The 19,654-nt window shown below is 41.9% G+C and overlaps 1 protein-coding gene across 2 annotated transcripts in view; it reads left to right on the top strand.

Annotated features, from left to right (window-relative positions):
- Nucleotides 1-19,654, top strand: part of LOC122561225 — a 151,033-nt gene that overhangs the window by 73,982 nt on the left and 57,397 nt on the right. For both annotated transcript variants that reach the window (XM_043712843.1, XM_043712838.1), the window contains one exon: nucleotides 8,085-8,254. In XM_043712843.1, coding sequence (XP_043568778.1) covers nucleotides 8,085-8,254 — 170 coding nt within the window. The remainder of the gene's footprint in view (nucleotides 1-8,084; nucleotides 8,255-19,654) is intronic.

The following is a 19,654-nucleotide window of genomic DNA, read 5'->3' as shown; positions in this document are numbered from 1 at the left end:
TGGTCGGCCCAGTTCCCAAAGAGCATGGCCTCGCTCTTGCCTCGGTTTACCTTGGCCCCGAGGCCCGTTCGAACTGGTCACATATGCACATGAGTCTGCGCATGGACAGCGGATCCGAGCAGAAAACGGCGACGTCATCCATGTACAGGGAGACCTTAACCTGCATGCCCCCGCTGCCAGGAATAGTCACTCCTCTCAGGCTCGCATCCTTCCTGATGGACTCGGCAAATGGCTCTATGCAGCACACAAACAAGGCAGGAAAGAGAGGGCAGCCCTGCCTGACCCCAGATCTGACTGGGAAGCTATCTGATTCCCACCCATTGATTGGGACTGCACTAACAATGTTGGTGTAGAGCAGTCTGATCCAATTGCAGATTCCCTCCCCAAAGCCCATTTTGGAGAGAACATCTCTCATCAACTAATTAAATTAAACAACTATTTTAAATGATTTGGTGAGTGTGGTGGGGGTGGGTGACCCACTTTGCCCAAGTCTTGGGAGGAGCACTGTAGACTCAGACTTGCTGGGTCGCCGCCATCTTGGATCCCCCCTAAGTACATTCTTAGGCCTCCCAATTTTGGAGAAAACATATTGCAATCTCCTAACAAAGGTTAAAAACCTTTCCTGCATTTTTAAGAGATTGAATTCGTAAGCATTTGTAAGTTTAGGAATGCAAACAATTTCTTGACCAATAGCATCAGATATTCCAATTATCCTTGTAATGGGTAAAAGAATGCACACACAGGTCCATGTGTGGTTGCCAAAATTCATTATACTCCTCCTGAAAATAAACCATTATTGTGAAATACTCTAGATGTTCAGTAGATTGTACATACTCATTTATTTTAAAGAAGCGATTTGGCTAGGATTCAGGGCTGATGTAATCAAAGATCAAATATTCATCATATTAGACTTACTACTGTACAATAAGTGATATTTTTGTCTTAGAAAGGTATTTTCATTTGATACTAGCCTTCTGTCATCTCTTTCAGCCTAATTTGATCTGTGCATTCTTTGAACTTGGCAAAATAATTAATTTTCCAAAACTTCAAAACATTGATTGTAGAACATACATGCCCTCTGATAGCTAAATGCATAAACATTCCATTTCTTTTTGCAATACTTGGAAATTTGTATGTTCATGGAATGATTCTACATGAGTACTAATGTATGTTAACAAAACTTAAATGATGTCTAAATTAAATAACTCATAAAATGGGGCATGTGATTGCTGTATGTAATTGACCCATGTTGGATATTTGTTCAGCTACATTGATGCTATTTGTTGATTGCAATAGTTCCTGCATAAAGGCAGCATTGTCCACACTGTATATTGGATGGTTGCATAGGCAAAAGAATTGATTATTGCAAATGTCTAGCATCACTTAGAGGTAGTTTGCTCCTCTTAAAGAGCAACTGCATTGTGGCTACATAAAAAGGGCAGAAGTCCATTGAAAACTGAAATATGATGCTTTGAAGAATGACTATACATGTGAGCAAAAATTCACCAAGCTTTTTTAATGATGCATTGCACAATTTGGTGAAAAATGTGGAGAGAAGAGACATCCTGTATGTACCAGAATGACAGGTCTCTCTGAGGACAAATGCTCAAGATGAAATAGGAAGTTAAAGTGGTAGAACTCAATTAGGACCTAAAGCGCAATGTTTTCACGCAGAGGGTGATGCGTGTAGGGTGGTGCTGCCAGAGGATGTGGTGGAGGCTGGTACAGTTAGAACATTTAAAAGCCATCTGGATGGGTATATGAATAGGAAGGGTTTAGAGGAATATAGGCCAAGTGCTGGAAAATGGAACTAGATTAGTTAGGATATCTGGGTTAGCATGGATGAATGAAGTCTGTTTCCGTGCTGTACATCTCTATAACTCAATAACATGAATGTTGTGCAGGAAGTAGTCCAAGAAAACGTTTCATGATGTGACACAAGGTGCAAGTAGTATCTCATCAATTTCACCTCTAGTCCATCCACTGTTCAAGTCATGGCACCTCCATTATCCATTTACCAATAGTTTCCTCAATCAGTACCCCAATCTAAAATTCATATGGTTTACCTCAGACCTCACATATAGGACTATTGTATGCCTCCCATCATAAATCACAGATTTTCACACAGTGGCAACCAATGAATTCCACATCTGCAAATACTGTGGGACATTCACTGATGCACTTCCTTCCTCTTTGCAGGAGAAAATGGCATACAACAGGAGACAGCAGGAAGGAATAGGAAGAGAACAAGTGGACTGACATGTTTTGACAATCTTGGAGTAGACAGTGTTGACCATGATACGAAGATGTATTGCTGAGGCTGTGGCGATTGCTGGGTGGGCACAGAAGGTTGATGATTAACAACTGTGTATTTAAGCCTCCTAGTCTGTTCTAGGCAGTCATATGCTGTAATCATGTAATCCTTTCTTCCTTCTCTCACCAGACCACAACCCAATGCTTACCGATTTGTATAAGCTCCTTGTTGATGTCAGCTGGAGTATTGCAGACAGTTCTGGCTATCACACTGTAGACTCAATGTGAATGCATTGGAGAACATGCAGAAGAGATTTAGAAGTCATTCCAGGAATAAGAAACTTCAGTTATGATGACATTTGGGGAGGTTGGGATTGTTCTTGAAGAGATGAGGAGATCTGATTAGCGTCCTCAAAAATCATGAGGGAGCTGGATATCGTAGGTACTGAGAAACAGTTAACATCCCTTACGATCAGAAATGAGCAGACATAAAGTTAACGTGAATTGCAAAAGAAGCACAACTGATGAGGGAAAAAAATACTATCAAACAATGAATGGGTCAGGTCTAAAATGAACTGCCTGGAAGTGTGGTGGATGCAGGTTCAATCGAGGTATTCAAGAGGTGATTAGATGTGCAAGATATTGGGGAAAAAAGCAGGGAAATGACTTTGAGCCATAAATTTCACTTGGAGAGTGACTGCAGTTACAATTGGCCAAATGGTTCCTCCCACACTCTGACAATTATAGAGTCATAGAGATGTACAGCATGGAAACAGACCCTTCGGTCCAACCTGTCCATGCTGACCAGATATCCCAACCCAATCTAGTCCTGTGATTTTATTTTTTTATTCATTCATTTGCAAAGATCTGGAAGCTTCCAAGAGTAAAGTGCGTATTTAGAAGCTGGAGGAGGGATTGGCACATGAGACAATGGACACACAGGATGAAGGGTAGGAGGAAAGGATAATGCAAGTTCCAGCCTGCTGAAAAGCTGCCTTACATTTTAATTATGCCGTAGAGGAGTTTGATGAAGATTGCAATGAGCCAGCCTGAAGAAAAAAGCTCATTAGTGTATACAAGCAAATGTTTGGGACAGCAGCAGGCCTGTCATAAAACTTGTGTACAATGTCAAGGAGCATGGCATAGTCTACCTCCCCAGCTGTGAATAGGTCTTGGAAACCTTACTTTCAAACATAACGTGAATAATTACCTCCATTGCTTCTCCTGTGCAATCCACAATTAATTATGCAGCATCTGATGATGAATAGTAGAACTTTTGGTGAAGGCTTGATTGGAATCTCAGACTATTGCTGTTTTGACTCTCACTAAACCTATGCCCTCTAGTTCTGGACTCCCCCACCCCAGGGAAAAGACTTTGTCTATTTATCCTATCCATGCCACTCATGATTTCGCAAACCTCTACAAGGTCACCCTTCAGCCTCCAACACTCCAGGTAAAACAGCCCCAGCCTGTTCAGCCTCTCATTATAGCTCAAATCCTCCAACCCTGACAACATCCTTGTAAATCTTTTCTGAACCCTTTCAAGTTTCACAACACCTTTCCGACAGGGAGGAGACCAGAATTGCACGCAATATTCCAACAGTGGCCTAACCAATGTCCGCAACATGACCTCCCAATTCCTGTACTCAATGGCTCAATCAGCCGATTCCAGACAGCACCGGAGTTGATCCTCTGCCTCCTCTGGCCAGCACTGGACCTGTATCCAAGAGGGGGTCTCTTGCTTGAGCTTTTGCCTGTAAGCCGGAGAAGAAGCATGGCATTGTGGTCGGAGTTCCCGAAGTGAAGGGGGAATGGAGCGGTAGGCATCCTTCACAGAGGTGTAGCAGTAGTCTAAAATGTTCAGGCCCCTGGTGGGGCAGGTAATGTTCTGGTGCTAATTGGGCAACACCTTCCTTAGATTGGCTTGATTGAAATTGCCAGTCACAATAAACACTACCTCTGTCTCCAGGGTGTTAGTGGTGTGTACAGCACATCCAGAGCTTCCTCAACCTTTGCTTGTGGTGGTATGTACACAGCTCCCTAATATTGATTGGAACCTCCATAGTTCGAACAGTTTGAATGGAGCAGTTTTTGTTAGGTGCACCCAGGAAGGGTTCCTGATGCAATATATGGATCAGCCGACTAGAGGGGAGGTGATATTGGATTTGGTACTTGACGATGAACCATGCCAGGTGTCAGATATCTTGGTGGGAGAACATTTTAGTGATAATGATCACAACTCCCTGACCTTTACTGAACTCCTGGAGAGGGATAGGAGCAGATGGTTTGGGAAAGTATTTAATTGGGGGAGGGGGAATGACGATGCTATTAAGCAGGAACTGGGGTGCCTAAACTGAGAACAGATTGCACAACAGAAATGTGAAGGTTGTTTAGGAAGCACCTGATAGTGCTGGACAGGTTTGTCCCACTAAGGCATGGACGGGATAGTTGGTTGAAAGAACCTTGAGTGACAAGGGTTGTGGAACATCTAGCCAAGAGGAAGAAGGAAGCTTACGTAAGGTTAAGGAGGCAAGGACCAGACAGGGCTCTAGAAGGTTACAAGGTAGCCAAGAAGGATCTTAAGAATGGACTTAAGAGAGCTAGTAGGGGGCATGAAAATGCTTCCACGGGTAGGAATACGGAAAGCCCTCAGCAGTTCTACACTTATTTAAGGAACAAGAGGATGGCCAGAGTGAGGGTAGGCCTGATCAGGGATAGTGGAGGGAACTTGTGCCTGGCGTTGAAGGTTGTAGGGGAGGTCATTAATGAGTACTTTGCTTCAGTATTCACTACTCAGAGGGACCTTTGAAATTTCTGAGAACAGTGTGAAACAGACTGATACGCTGGTGTAGGTTGATGTTAGGGAGGAGGATGTGCTGAAAATTTTGAAAATCATAAGAATAGATAAATCCCCTTTGCCGGTAGGTATATACCTTAGGTTACTACAGGAAGTGAGGGAAGAGATTGCTGCACCTTTGGTAATGATCTTTTCATGCTCGCTCTCCACTGGAGTAGTGCCAGATGATTGGAGAGTGGCAAATGTTATTCCCTATTCAAGAAGGGGAATAGGGATAATCCTGGGAATTACAGACCAGTCAGTCTTACATCAGAAGTGGGCAAAGTACTGGAGAGCATTCTGCGAGACAGGATTTAGGATTACTTGGAAAACCATAGTTTGATTAGAGATAGTCAGCATGGCTTTGTGAGGGGCAGGTCATGCCTCACAAGCCTTACTGAATTCTTTGAGGATGTGGCAAAACACATTGATGAAGGTAGAGCAGTGGATGTGGTATACATGGATTTTAGCAAGGTGTTTGATAGGATTCCCCATGGTAAACTCATTCAGAAAGTAAGGAGGCATGGAATTCAGGGAAACCTGTTTGGCTGGACACAGAATTGTCTGGCCCATAGAAGACAGAGGGTGTTGGTAGATGGAAAGTATTCAGCCTGGAGCTTGGTGACAATGATGTTCTGCAGGAATTGGTTCTGGGGCTTCTGCTCTTTGTGACTTTTATAAATGACTTGGATGAGGAAGTGGAAGGGTGGGTTAGTAAGTTTGCCAATGGCACGAAGGTTGGTGGTGTTGTGGATAGTGTGGAGGGATGTTGCAGGTTCCAACTGGACAGGATGCAGAACTGGGCTGGTAGATGGAGTTCAACCTGGAAAAGTATGAAGTGATTTACTTTGGAAGGATGAATTTGAATGCAGAATACAGGATTAAAGGCAGGTTTCTTGGCAGTGTGGAGGAACAGAGGACCTTGGGGTCCAAGTCCATAGATCCCTCAAAGTTGCCACTCCGGTTGATAGGGTTGTTAAGAATAGGTATGATGTATTTTATTAGCAGGGGGATTGAATTTAATAGCTGCAAGGTTATGCTGCAGGTCTGTAGAGCCCTGGTTAGACCACACTTGGAATATTGTATTCATTCTGGTCACCTCATTGTAGGAAGGGTGTGGAAATTTTAGAGATGATGTAGAGGAGATTTACCCGGATGCTGCCTAGACTGGAGGGCATGTCTGATGAAGAAAGGGTGAAAGGAGCTGAGGCTTTTCTCATTGGAGCGAAGAAGGATGAGAGGTGACTTAGTAGAGGTGTACAAGATGCTGAGAGCCATAGATGGAGTGGATAGCCAGAGATTTTTTTCCCATGGTGGATATGTCTATCACAAGGGTGCATAATTTAAGGTAATTGGAGGAAGATTTAGGGGAGATGTCAGAGGTTGGTTCTTTACACAGTGGTGGGTGCGTGGAATGCAGTCAGATACATTAGGGACATTTAAGCGACTCTTGGATAGGCACATGGAAGTTAGTACAATGAAGGATATGTTGGTTAGTCTGATCTTAGAGTCGGATAAAAGGCCGGCACCACATCGAGGGCTGAAGGGCCTGTACTGTTCTATGTTCTAATGAGAGACCAGCCCGATAGTCCAGTAGTACTATTGACTTTACCTTTTGGTTAATTACCATGATTCAAATGGAGTTCCAGGACATAGCAGCAATCTAGTAATATGTTCAAGAGCAGATACGTAGGGTTGTTATGGCACTTTCCAGAGAGTGTGACAGTAGCTCCATGGAAGAAGAACCTGTGTGCTCTCCTTTGATGCTATTGCTGTTGCTTGTTGATAATCCACTTTGCCAGTCCTCTTTTAGAATGAACTCCATGTCAGGCACAGATGCTGCTCATTGAGGGGCCAAGGCTGGAGGTCAGGCTTTGACATTAATATCAGTTGACAGTGCAGCAGGTTCTGGGACTGTATTTAAAGGCCTGCCAACCCTGTATGCAGTGTTGCCTGAAGGAAGAAGTCCTTTCAGTGACTGCTACCTTCAACCATTCTGTCGTTGCTACACCTCAGGTACTACTTTCAATAAACCTAGGGGCTAACTGGAAAGCTACAGCAAGAATGACAGAACGAAAAGCCCAGATGGCTCACCTCTGTGGTTCATCTCCTTGAAGGTTCTCCTCTCAGCTGCAAGGACAAAGCTGGAGCTCCTCTTCCTCAGGGGTGAAATGAGAAGACAGCCTGAGTGTCAGCCCACATGCAAATCATAGAGGTTGAATTTTCTGGCTAGAAGCCAGGAATTTTTGTGACTTTCAAATTGTTGTAATTTCTCATCAATTTGTTTGTGTGTGTGTAACTTCAGAATAAACCATCTTTGGATATGTAAATGCAGTGCGAGCATTTTGAAATCCTGAGAGTTGCCGAATTGGTACCATACTGAGAATGCCAATTAAAAATACACTTCTGACTTTTAAGAATTCTTTGTGTCCAGAATCAGGGTGGTATTGCAGGTTGGTGGGGGGAGGGTGGTGCTCATAATGCAACATTCTTCTGCACCTTACTGCCTAATTTCACAGCAATCATTTTGAAAATTAGGAAGGGGGTTGCATGCCTACATTTTGGCCAATGCTTATATGAACTGAGTAGGAAACTAAAATGAAGCATGGGTAGAATAAACTTAAAAATACAGCAAGATCCTTACTCTGCAAAGAAATGTAACTATTTTTCTGAATTCTGGACCTCGAAGGGCAAAAGAAGAGTCACACTGGAGTCATAGAGATGTACAGCGCAGAAACAGACCCTTCGGTCCAACCCGTCCATGCCAACCAGATATTTCAACCCAATCTAGCCCAACCTGCCAGCACCCGGCCCATATCCTGACTTTTATTCTCTTTTTTGCTCCACATGTGCTGCCAGACCTGTTGAATTTCTCCAACATTTTCTGCTATTATTTATTTCAGATTTCCAGCAACCGCAGCATTTTTAAATTATAGCTGATTTTATTTATGTTTTTATGTGATCAGAACTTTGAAGTTCAGTACTTCTCTTCCAGGGAAGATTATTCAGATTGAAAATTGCAGTTGTTTGAATGATAACAGGCTAGCAAACATTGGACGACATCACCCACAAAGCCTCAGACTTTATCGATGCAATAACGGGAGAAAGTGCATTAGTACCTCTGGAATAAAGAAGCTGTTCAGCCATTGTAAGGACTCACTTCAGGTACAGTGAATTAATTTAACTTTCTGACAAATGCGTGTATTTTCATGCATTAAACCCTAAGAACTAGGAGCAGCAGTAGGCTATTCAATCCATCGAACTTGCTATACCATTCCACAAGACTGTGGTTGCTTTTTTGACTGCCCCCCTTAACCTTTGATTCCCTTGTAAATCAAAAAACTGTCTTGCACAGCATTGACTATAGTCAATAATCCAACTTCTTCTGCTCTCTGTGAAGAAGAATTCCAAAGACCATAAAGTGTTTGAGAAGAGGTTGCTGGTCATCTTCATTGTAAATGGGTGACCCTATATTTTTAAACAGTTTCACCAGGTTTTGGATTGCTGCACAAGGGGAAGCAAAGCACTCAGCATTTGCTCCATCAAGCAAGCTCACAATCTTATGTTTCAGGAATCACTTCTCTTTCTTCTAAATTCAGATGATTAAAGGCAACCACTTGATTTAAAAATATGTCATGGAATTTGAGCATCACTAGCAATGGCATTTGTTGCAAATCCCTAACTACCCTGGAACTGAGTGGCTGAGCCACTTCAGAGGACAGTGAAGAGCCAAGCACATAACAGTGGATGTGGAGCCACATATAGGCCAGACCAGGTGAGAATGGGAGATTTATTTTCCCAAAAGGTATTAATGAACAAGGCAGATTTTCATGACCCCGTGACTAAAACTAGCTTTCAACTCAACATTGTTTAACTTAAACTATACCAGCTACCGTGGTGAGATGTGAACACATGCCCCCATTTGTCTGGACCTCATTACCACGATGCTACTGCCTCCCCTACATTCCAGAATCAGCCTCCCAAACCTCTGCTGACTGATTGCAATGTCAGTAAATCACTTCTTAAGTAAGAAAATCAACTTTACACAAATGCTCTTTGTGCAGTCTCATTGATACAGTTGTAACTAGATTTCCTAATTTCACATTACACCCCGAAGCTGCTGCTGCACATGGACCTCAAAAGTTATACACAGTGGAGAAAAAATTAAAGCGAATGTAGTGTTGAATTTACAACAAGTTTTTATCTAGTGTGCTTCAGAGATGTTCAACTGGTGCCAGGAGCTCCCACACCAGAGGCAGTCCCACCTGAGAATAAGTGCCTTATTTTGTTATAGTATATTCGGAGTAACAACAAGAAATAGTTATAATTAGAGAAATTATATTCTATTCTTTTATGCTTTTCATGCGAAATAAAGCAATTTGTTATATACAGTACTTGTCACTATTTTGACAACTGACCCTACTCCTCAGTAGATCAGTTGCCTGTTCTTCAATCCACCTTCATTCAAATTGGATATTACTGGGTTGCATTTAGGCATCACATGCTTTTTTATTATCACTAGATGGATGTAAAGTATTTGCACATTTATCCTCAACCTTGCTATTAAAAAAGATGAATTATTTGTTATGTTGTTGATGTGATTTAGCTGTGATCAAATTGGCTGACACTGCAGAAAAAATGTAACCCCGTGGCTAATACTAACTCTGCGGTGCTCGTGATATGAGAGTGTGGTAGAATCCCTACAACATGCATCGAATCCATACTGATCCTCTGAAGAGCATCCCACCCAGATCCAGGTAATCAGCACATCTTTGGACTGTGGGAGGAAACCCATACAGACACTGGGAGAATGTGCAAACTGTACACAGACAGTCACCCAAAAGTGGAATCAAACTGAGCCCCTGGCACTGAGGCAGCAGTTCTAACCATTGAGCCATCATGCCACCCTGGAAATGCTAGCTATTTTCTTTCTATCATCAGCAAGCAAAATTCAACCTTAAACTGCTCTAATTTGCTGATTTGCAGAGGTTCTTTGATTATAGAGTTTAGCACAGATAGAGTAAGTGAAAGGTAAGGATTTCAATTTTTATAGCCCCTTTTATGGCCCCAAGCTACAACAGGGTGCTTTTATTTGACATAGCTGTTAAGTTATATGGGCAGATACTGTAGCTAAATTACGTATAATACAATCTCACATTAAGTCCAAATGAATAACCAGATAATTTTTTAAAAATGTATTTTTATTGAAATAGATTTTTAAAATATTACATTTAAACTAAAAACAATACAAATCACAACAATGCAAAAAGAGAACTACACTCGTGTAAGAAAATCCAGAAGGATATGCTCCAGGACTAACTTCCGCCAACCCGACAGACCCAGGGTGTTTTCAGACAACCAACATAGCAAAACGGTTTTTCTTGCACACAAAGTAAGGATATTGAAAAGTTTTTTTCATATTCGTGGGTAAAGGAAGGACACTGAGCAGACCCAGGAGAAGAGAGACCGGGTTCATCTCCAATTCTGTCCCCAAGATCCCCTCTATTGCACTTACCACAGTGCTGCAGGATATCCGGAGCTTGCAGCAGGACCAAAGACAATGAGTGAAAGTGCCTGTACTTATGTTGCATTTGGAACATGTTGAAGATTACCCCCCTTTTGAATTTTGAGAGGCGATCTGGGGCCAGATGGGCCCTGTGGAGAATCTTCAGCTGTAGGGCACAGGTCCTGTTACAAATCGCTGTCTTTCTTGTGTTTTCCCAAATGTCCTCCCATGTCTCAGTGGAGATCTCAACTCCCAGCTCTCTCTCCCAGACCTTAAACAGCCGCACGACCTTGTCTGAAGGGCCACTTCCCACCCCCAACCAGGTGATAGAAAGTCCTGACAGAAAGTGTGTTCTTAGCGCAAAGCACCGTCTTCCCTTTGTCAGATCTATTAGGGTCAGTTAGAAATGTAGTTCTCTTTTGAACAAAATCCCTGATTTGGAAAAAATGGAAGATGTCTCTGCTAGATAGTCTGTACTTCTGAGTCAGTTGATCAAAGGACATCATGTCTCCTCCTTAAAAAAGTCACCCAGGAAAGAGACGTCCCTAGTTCCCCAGAGTTTAAACTGGAATCCATTATACCTGGTTGGAGACCTAGTATACCAATTATAGGGGATAAAAATGATGCTTTGGCTGTTACCCTCACTCTGCCGCATTGCCCTCCATGCGTTAATGGTATTGGTAATTATTGGATTTTGGCAATATTCCTTAACTGTCCTCATTTTGTCTAGGAACAGCAGTCTATTGAGGGGGCACTTCGATGTCTAACCTTATTGAAGCTGAATTCCCACAGGCCCAGTCACTCACATAAACTAATATTTAATTTGTCGTTCTCCTCAGTTTGTGGGGCAGTTACAATTTGGTTAATTTGATAAGGGGTTGTTTTTATGGTGCCAGATGAAAGAGCTGAACCAGCCATTTCAGTTTCCTGAATGTTTGTCTAGTGAAGATCAAAGGAAGCATTCACATCAGGTATAATATATGAGGGAGGATATTCACTATAATAAGTGCTATGATCTCCTAAGGCCAGGATATTAGATGCGTCTTCCATCTTTGAAAGTCCTGCTTGATTTTTGTCAAATAAGTGGGCAAAGTTAGCCTTAGATCAAAGATGGGAACGATCAATATACCTAAATAAAGAACCCACACCCCACCCCTTCCCTTCCCCCCAGCCCCACCATGACTATTTAAAAGGAAATCGAGGTTCATTTTCAACGACAAGTATTTTTTGGAGACCCTCCCCCATAGGCATGGCCTATAATTTTGTAAAATTAATTTTGTGGCCTGAAAAAGCACCAAACAAATTAATACATTGTATCAGATGAGATACCAAAACTGTTGGTTTTGACAGAAAGATAAGGACATCATCTGCATATGATGTAATCTTGTATGATTTTCGTCCCACTTCTGAGGCAAATATGCTGGGTTCCTATGAATGGCCTCTGCCAGCGACTCAATCGTCGAAGTAAAAAGCAATGGTGAGAGGAGACAGCCTTGTTGACTGCCCTAGTGGATACTAAAATTACTTGATTGTACACCATTGGTGAGAATATCGCCATTGCCCAGAGCATCGCTATAAAGGACCTTTACCCACCCAACAGAGGCTTTGCCAAAGCCAAACCGTTCTAGAGTATAGAAGAGGTACAGCTACTCAATACGATCAAATGTCTTCTCTGCATCTAGTGAGATCGCTAATCCCTGTATACCTTGTTGTTGGCACGCTTGGATCATATTGAGCAATCTCCTAACATTGTTGGAAGATTTGCAGCCCTTTCGAAAGCTGGTCTGGTCCTCTTTGATGATGGAAGGCAGCACAGTTTCAAGCCTTAGTGCAAGGGTCTTAGACAGGATTGTGAAATCGACATTTAAAAATGAGATGGGCCTATAGGAGGCACAGTCCTCTTGGGTCTTCCCTTTCCTAAGAATAAGAGTCGTTAGCCTCTCAAGGATGTTGGGAGGCAGTTGTGACTGTATGAGTGATTGAACATGTTAAGCATTGGTCTTGATAGTATGTTTATAAATTCTTTATAAAATTCACTCGGAAGTCTGTCAGGACTGGGTGCCTTTCTGCTCTGGAGCTGCTTCACCGCCTCCTGCATTGATAATAGGGTGTTAAAGAAAGTCTCTTGCTCAGGGGTTACACCTGGAAGATCCAGGTTCTTGAAAAAAAATCCTATGTGATCTGCCTGTATTGCTCACAAGACAAAGCTTTTCACTGTGCCTCAGTACACGTGACAATAAATTAAATTCAGTTCATTCTAACCCTCCCATCCTCACAGCATTCAAACTGATATAATTTGGAGCAAAATCTCAGAAATACTGCATTCATCTTTTTAGAATTGCAAGTAAGGGTTCCAGTCCCTTCCCTGATAGAGGTATTGGCTTGGTCGGCACTCTTTTTCCTGGCAAAATATGCTAAATACTTACCTGGTTTATCACCGTGCTCAAACAACCTTTGTTTCACAAAAGTGAGTTCCTTCTTGGTTGTCTGTGTGAGCATGGAGTTCAGTGTATACCGAAGCGCTCTGACTCTCTGTAGCTTAGCCATCGTGGGTCTTATAAAGTCTGCCTTCAGCCGTATTTCAAGCAAGCATTGCTGCTCTCCCTTCTGCTGATGCTTACTGGCAGAATAGGAACTAATTATCCCCCGCATTAACTTTAGCAGTTTCCCAGAGGATGGATTGGTCACTGGCTGAGTCTGAATTAATGGCTAGGAAAGCTCTGAATTCATTAGAGAAATACTCAATGAACTTACTATCCTTAAGAATGAAGGAATCCATTCGCCAGTGCCCTGGAGCTGTTATATTGCCCTGAAATTTACCTAATAGGTATACTGCTGCACGATCAGAGATGGTAATATCCCCAGTTGTACAGGACTCTACCAAATCTAGGAATGCAGTGGGGGTTAGAAAGAGATCAATACTGGTGTGGCACCTGTGTTGGTTGAAGAAGAATGTAAAATCCCTGCTTGTGTGGTGGAGACGCTTCCAGACATCCACCAGTCCTAGTTCTGCACAAAGATCCACCAGTTACTTAGATTGTAGAGAAGGTACTCGGGCGGGAGGGCTTCTGAGCATTCTGTCTACCGTGGGATCCATAAGACAGTTAAAATCTCTCCCTATAATAATATGCCGCGATGAAAGACTAATCAGTTTGGAAAATGCATCTACCGGAAATTTTAAGGGGATAGGCTTGGGGACAGTAATCATTTAAAGTACTGTATTCTTCATATGTCGTGGCTTTGAGGATTATGAACCTCCTCTACACATTTTTAATACAATCCAGTATCTGAAATGAGAGGTTCTTCCGAACAAGTATGGCCATTCCCCCACTCCTACTATTAAAAGAAGTAAACCTGATCAAATCCACTCTGTTGTAATTTCAAATGTTCCCTATGATCAAGATGTGTCTCCTGTTGTAGGGCAATATCCACCCTCTCCCTTTTAAGACTGGAAAGTACCTTTTTCCCCTTGACTGGTGAGTGGCTCCCCTTGATGTTCTAGATACACCATTTAAGTATGTCATCGAGCAGTTTCCCAGAGGATGGATTGGTTACTGGCCGAGTCTGAATTAATGGCTAGGAAAGCTCTGAATTCATTGGAGAAATACTCAATGAACTTACTATCCTTAAGAATGAAGGAATCCATTCGCCAATGCCCTGGAGCTGTTATATTGCCCTGAAATTTAACTAATAGGTATAACAATCTGTAGCAACATTTGGACTCCAGTCTTCTAGAATAGAATAGAATCCTTACAGTGTGGCAACAGGCCCTTCAGCCCAATAAATCCACACTGACCCTCTATGGAGTATCCCACCCATTCCCCTACTCTAACCTAGACATCCCTGAACACTATTGGCAATTTAGCATGGCCACTTCATCTAGCCTGCACATCTTTGGATTGTGAGAGGAAACTGGAGCACCTGGAGAAAACCCATGCAGATGCTGGGAGAATGTGTAAACTCCACACATATAGTCACCCAAGGCTGGAATTGAACCAGGGTCCCTGGCTCTGTGATGCAGCAGTGCTAACCATTGAGCCACTATGCCACCCAGAAAAGAGGAAGAATTCGAATCACAAATCACTGAGCCTCAATGTAAGCAAATCCTCAAAACATGAAAACTACAGTCTAAAAAACTACAACTAACAAATCTTCAAAATTTTCAAAAACTATGTACAACAAGAACCAAAAAACAAAACAAAATACAAAGAGCCAATGGCGCTGAATAGGGGAATTTACCCCCTCTCCCCCGCCCAAAGGGGGTATCTACACATCCCAAAACCTTGTCTTCTGACCCATTGCCAATATGGTAACCAGGGCAATTTATACAAAAACCAGGCTTGAAGTGCCTGTAGATAGACAGTTAGCCATTGCAGACACCTTCCTAACTCCTAGCTACAGCCGCACCACAGACACAAGCAAAAATAGAAAAAAAAGTAGAATTAACAAAGGTGTTAAAAGTTAGTACTCTAACTATCCCCAAGTATATTTTAACACTGGTTAGTACCTGAAAAAAACCCAACAACACTTTCTTTGGAAAGAAAAAAACATTATTATCTATCTATTAAATTGACCAGTCTAATTTAAAGTGTCCACAAAGTTTTTTGCTTTCTCTGGAGAGTCGAATGAGTGTGCGGATCCATTGAAAGCAAACTGAAGCACTGCTGGGTACCTTAAAGAGTACTGGATCCCAAGATCCCTTTATGTTTTCTTGACATCATCGAAAGATTTTCTTTTGTGGATTACTGCCGCTGAAAAAACATGTTCCTGGAGTCCTTGTGAACTAAGTCCTTCAGATCTTACCCCTAGGTTCTGGAGACTATTTATTTGTACCTGTAGCTGTGAAATCACATGAGGATAGGGCGAGGTGCTGGTCTGAACCTGACCTGCGTGCCATAACCTGGTGAGCGCTTTCAATTTTCACCCATTTCGACATCTTAAGTTGAGAAATCGCAGCTGCCAGTTCTCGAAAGATTTCACTGGCTAACCACCTTCCGTTCCCTCTGGCAGACCAACAATACTGCCTCTATTCTCGAGATTGTCAACTTGATCAGTTAAACTACGGGCCTGCTTTTCAAGGGCTTGGATCCGATCTTTGGATCATCAATCTCGGTCTCTGTCACTGTGGTTCAGCGCTCGACCTCACCCGCTCTCTTCCCGAGGTTTTCAAGCTGCTGATCATGTTTTTTGAATTATGACAGGGAGCAGGCCCAACTTACTGTTAAACCTTTCTTTGACCTTGTCTTCAAGCTTTTTGCACAACTGTGCTTGCTCTGCGACAAGGGCCTAGTGAGTAATCAGGTCTATCGAGCTGGGGGGGTGCTGCAGGGCCTAGACCGTGGACGAACTAGGTGCCTCTGGCAGGGGCCCCACCTGTTGAGATTTAGTCGATCCTTTTCCGTGTTTTGTCATTTCCGCTTGGAGGTAAAAAAGAGGTTTAATAGAGATTCTATAACTATTGCAGCATTGGAATTTAGCGAAATCATTTGAGTGGGGATGGTTAAAGCACTGCTTTGCTTGTGCTGTGATGCAGAGTCCAGCAAAGCAGTCTTTTCAGATTGCTGCCATCTTGGATTCCCCAACCATTTGTAAGTGATATTTGCAAGACTTCTCTTTTTTTTCCATTCTTCTGAACAGAAAGGTGAAACCTCAGTTTAGATTAGACTAGATTCCCTACAGTGTGGAAACAGGCCCTTCAGCCCAACAAGTCCACACCAACCCTCCGAAGAGTAACCCACCCGGACACATTTCCCTCTGACTAATGCACCTAACACTATGGGCAATTTAGCATAGCCAATTCATCTGACCTGCATATCTTTGGACTGTGGGAGGAAACCAGAGCACCCGGAGGAAACCCACACAGACATGGGGAGAATGTGCAAACTCCACACAGACAGTTGCCCATGATTGGAATTGAACCCGGGACCCTAGTGCTGTGAGGCAGCAGTGCTAACCACTGAGCCACTATGCCGTTTAATGTCAAATGTGAATGGCAACACTTCTCAACAGTGCAATTGTGCAAAGGAAGGTGGTTGTAGTTATTAGCGGTCAGTTGTTTCAGTTCCAGGACATCTCTGCTAGAGTTCCTCAAGGTTGTGTCCGAGGCCCAATCATTCAACTGCTTCAACGGTGATCTTCCCATCATCATAAGGTTAGAAGTGCAGCTGTTTGCTGATGATCGTACCAAGTTCAGCACCATTCATGACTGTAAACCAGTCTAAATGCAGTAAAATTGGACAATATTCAGATTGAGATTGAGATTGAGGTTGATAAGTGATAAACAACATTCACACTATGCAAGTGCCTGACAGTGACCATCTCCAACCTATCCATTTTCTGTTGATGTTCAATGTCATTACATCATTGATTTTTTTTTCCCACTACCAAGATCTTGGAAGTTGTCAATAACCAGAAACTTAGCTGACTAACCACACAAATACAGTGCTTACTGAAACAGGATACAGTCTGGCCGTTCTGCACAAGTAACTCACCGCTTGATTTTGCAAACCCTGCCATATCTACAAAGCACAAGTCAGGACTGTGATGGAATGCCTGGATAAGTGCAGCTCTAACAATCTGCTTTAACAGCATTCAAGGCAAAACAGCCTGCTTAATCAGCATTCTGTTAACTACCTTAAACAATCACTCCGTCCACCCATCAGCACATTAGCAAAATCCAGAAGATACACTATAGCAACTTAATAAGGATCCTCTGACAGCATCCTTCAAACCCAGGAAGCCAACAAAACAGAAGAAGAAGGGCATCAGATCCATGGAAGCACAATGGTCCCCAAGAGTCATTCCATGTCTCTCACCACCCTGATTTGGAACAATGACACTATTCCTTCAGAACTGTGGGTTTATCTACCATACTGGGTCAACACTAGTCTTCACCCACAAATCAATCCATGGCCCTATCTCAACAGGCATTTCTAGTCTTGCATCTTGTCTCTTAATCTGTAGTCCTCTGGCATTTTGTTTTATAGGTACATCTTTGGTTCAGTTGGGCCTCATCTCTGTAACTCTGTTCCTAAACTCCTGCTCTTCACTACGTTTCCCTCACCATCTTGTATAGCTTTCAGAAAGGCTGACTTTGATCAAGCTTTTGGTCAGTTTCAGCATCTATTCCATCCCCCCCCCCATTTAAAGCATCTAAAATAGAATCTCTCTATGTTAAAAGGCGTTATAGAAATCCAGGATTTTATCATTTAGTAGAGATGACTCAAAATAGTTACACATGGAAAGTTAACACAACAGATAGTTAACATTATTAGACAATTAACCTTTTCTTATCCCTTGCTTGCCCATTAGTCATCAGAATAATTATGGTATAGAATTGAGAGAAATCTGGGAACAGATTAGCTGCTGATGATGAGGAAAGGCTAGACATGAAGTTTCAGAGAATAGACCCAGAGACACACAGTTTAAGTAGATATCTTATTTCCAGAAAGAGAGGTTTTGGCAGATTTAGTGCTTGCCAATTTGAGATTTGGAGTGCTAAAAGGAACATGTCATCATTACCATTTTTTTTCCTTGGGAGATGAGCACTTCTGGCAGTCCCAGCATTTATTGCCCATCCCAAATTGCCTTGGGAAGGTGATCGTGAACTATCTTCTTGAACACTGCAGTCCATTTAGTAGAGACAAACCCACTGTGCCTGTTGCATCTACTGAATATTTACCTGGAAATCAACATAGCTAAATGCTAATTTTGTCCATCTCACTTACACCTCTTCTTGAGGCAATGACTTCTTACTGCTGTATGGTTTTATATGTATATGTTGCTATTAATGTGTTAACTGATCACACCTTTAGTTATTTGATGCATCAGAAAATTACTTATTGAATTATTTTAGTCTACAATTTTAGTGGAGATGACGTTAAGAGGAGTACTTATATGATGGGTTGAATGGCCTTATTCTGTTCCGTATGATTCTATGAATAGGATTCTTAATCATTTCCCAATAGTATTAATGTCAGAAAAAGTACTTAACTATACATGGCTGGTATTTCATGATGACACCATGATATGAGCTCTTTTAAATATTGTGTCAATTTGAAACCACTCTTGAGTCCTCAGAAATCTTTAAAAAATCCATGTTTACTGTTGGAAAATTCCAGGCAGATTAACAACAAGGAACTTATTTAATATTTGGTAACAGGGCTCACTGCTTAAGGCTTTCATTATCTTGGAACTGTTAAATTATATCCTGGATCAAAGGTTGGTAGGTAAATAGAGTGAGACAAATTCTAATGCTACTATAAATGACACACCTCTATCAGGTGACTGAAGTAAATTAATGATGACTATGCTTGTCAACTGCTTCTTATAGTGTTAAGAAAGAGCATTAGAGAAAGATAAATAATGTGTATGAAGGATGAGGGAATTAAATTTTATGCTTATTTAACACTGACGAATAGAATGGTATTGCTGCAATCAAATATGATAAAAAGTTAGAGGGCTTTTGAAAGAAAGGTGATTCCCATAACGTTTTGAATGCGTTTAGAATAGCCATTTTTAGGATTCTTCTGTAAGTTTAAACTAAAAGCCGCAGTTGTTGCAGAAGCATCTTGAAAGAATTATTCAATTTTTACTTGTTTTGGTAGCTTTGTCAAGTTAGTATTTTGTCTTTCCAAGTTTCATTGCTAAATAGAGTGTGTAAATGATTGACTGTAGTATCTTATTGAGCTGTCATGAACATCTGGTTGTAATAGCATGTGTTAATCAAAGACCACGTAGGAAAAGGAATAAAAAAAGAATTCTCATTTCTCAAAACTGGCTTTGAGAGTGGGCTCCATGAGAAGCAGCTACAGTGCACAGATTTAGGGCCAGAAAAATATGTTATATTTTGGTTGCAGTATTGAAAAATCAATAGACTTTGTTTAAGGCCACAAGGGGGAAAAGTGTTAAACACAGAAAAATATGTCTAATGGAAGAAGAAAGTTAGAAGAATTTTAAGACTTATGGAAAGTTAGGATGCTCAGAATTAGGGCTGTAATTGTACAAAGGGATAAGTTTTGTGACTGAGCAATGAAAAGCTGGCAGTCATCTTTTTATCC

The sequence above is a fragment of the Chiloscyllium plagiosum genome, chromosome 2 (genome assembly GCF_004010195.1).
Source record: "Chiloscyllium plagiosum isolate BGI_BamShark_2017 chromosome 2, ASM401019v2, whole genome shotgun sequence".
Classification (NCBI taxonomy): domain Eukaryota; kingdom Metazoa; phylum Chordata; class Chondrichthyes; order Orectolobiformes; family Hemiscylliidae; genus Chiloscyllium; species Chiloscyllium plagiosum.
This window is presented reverse-complemented; position numbering and strand designations above follow the sequence as displayed.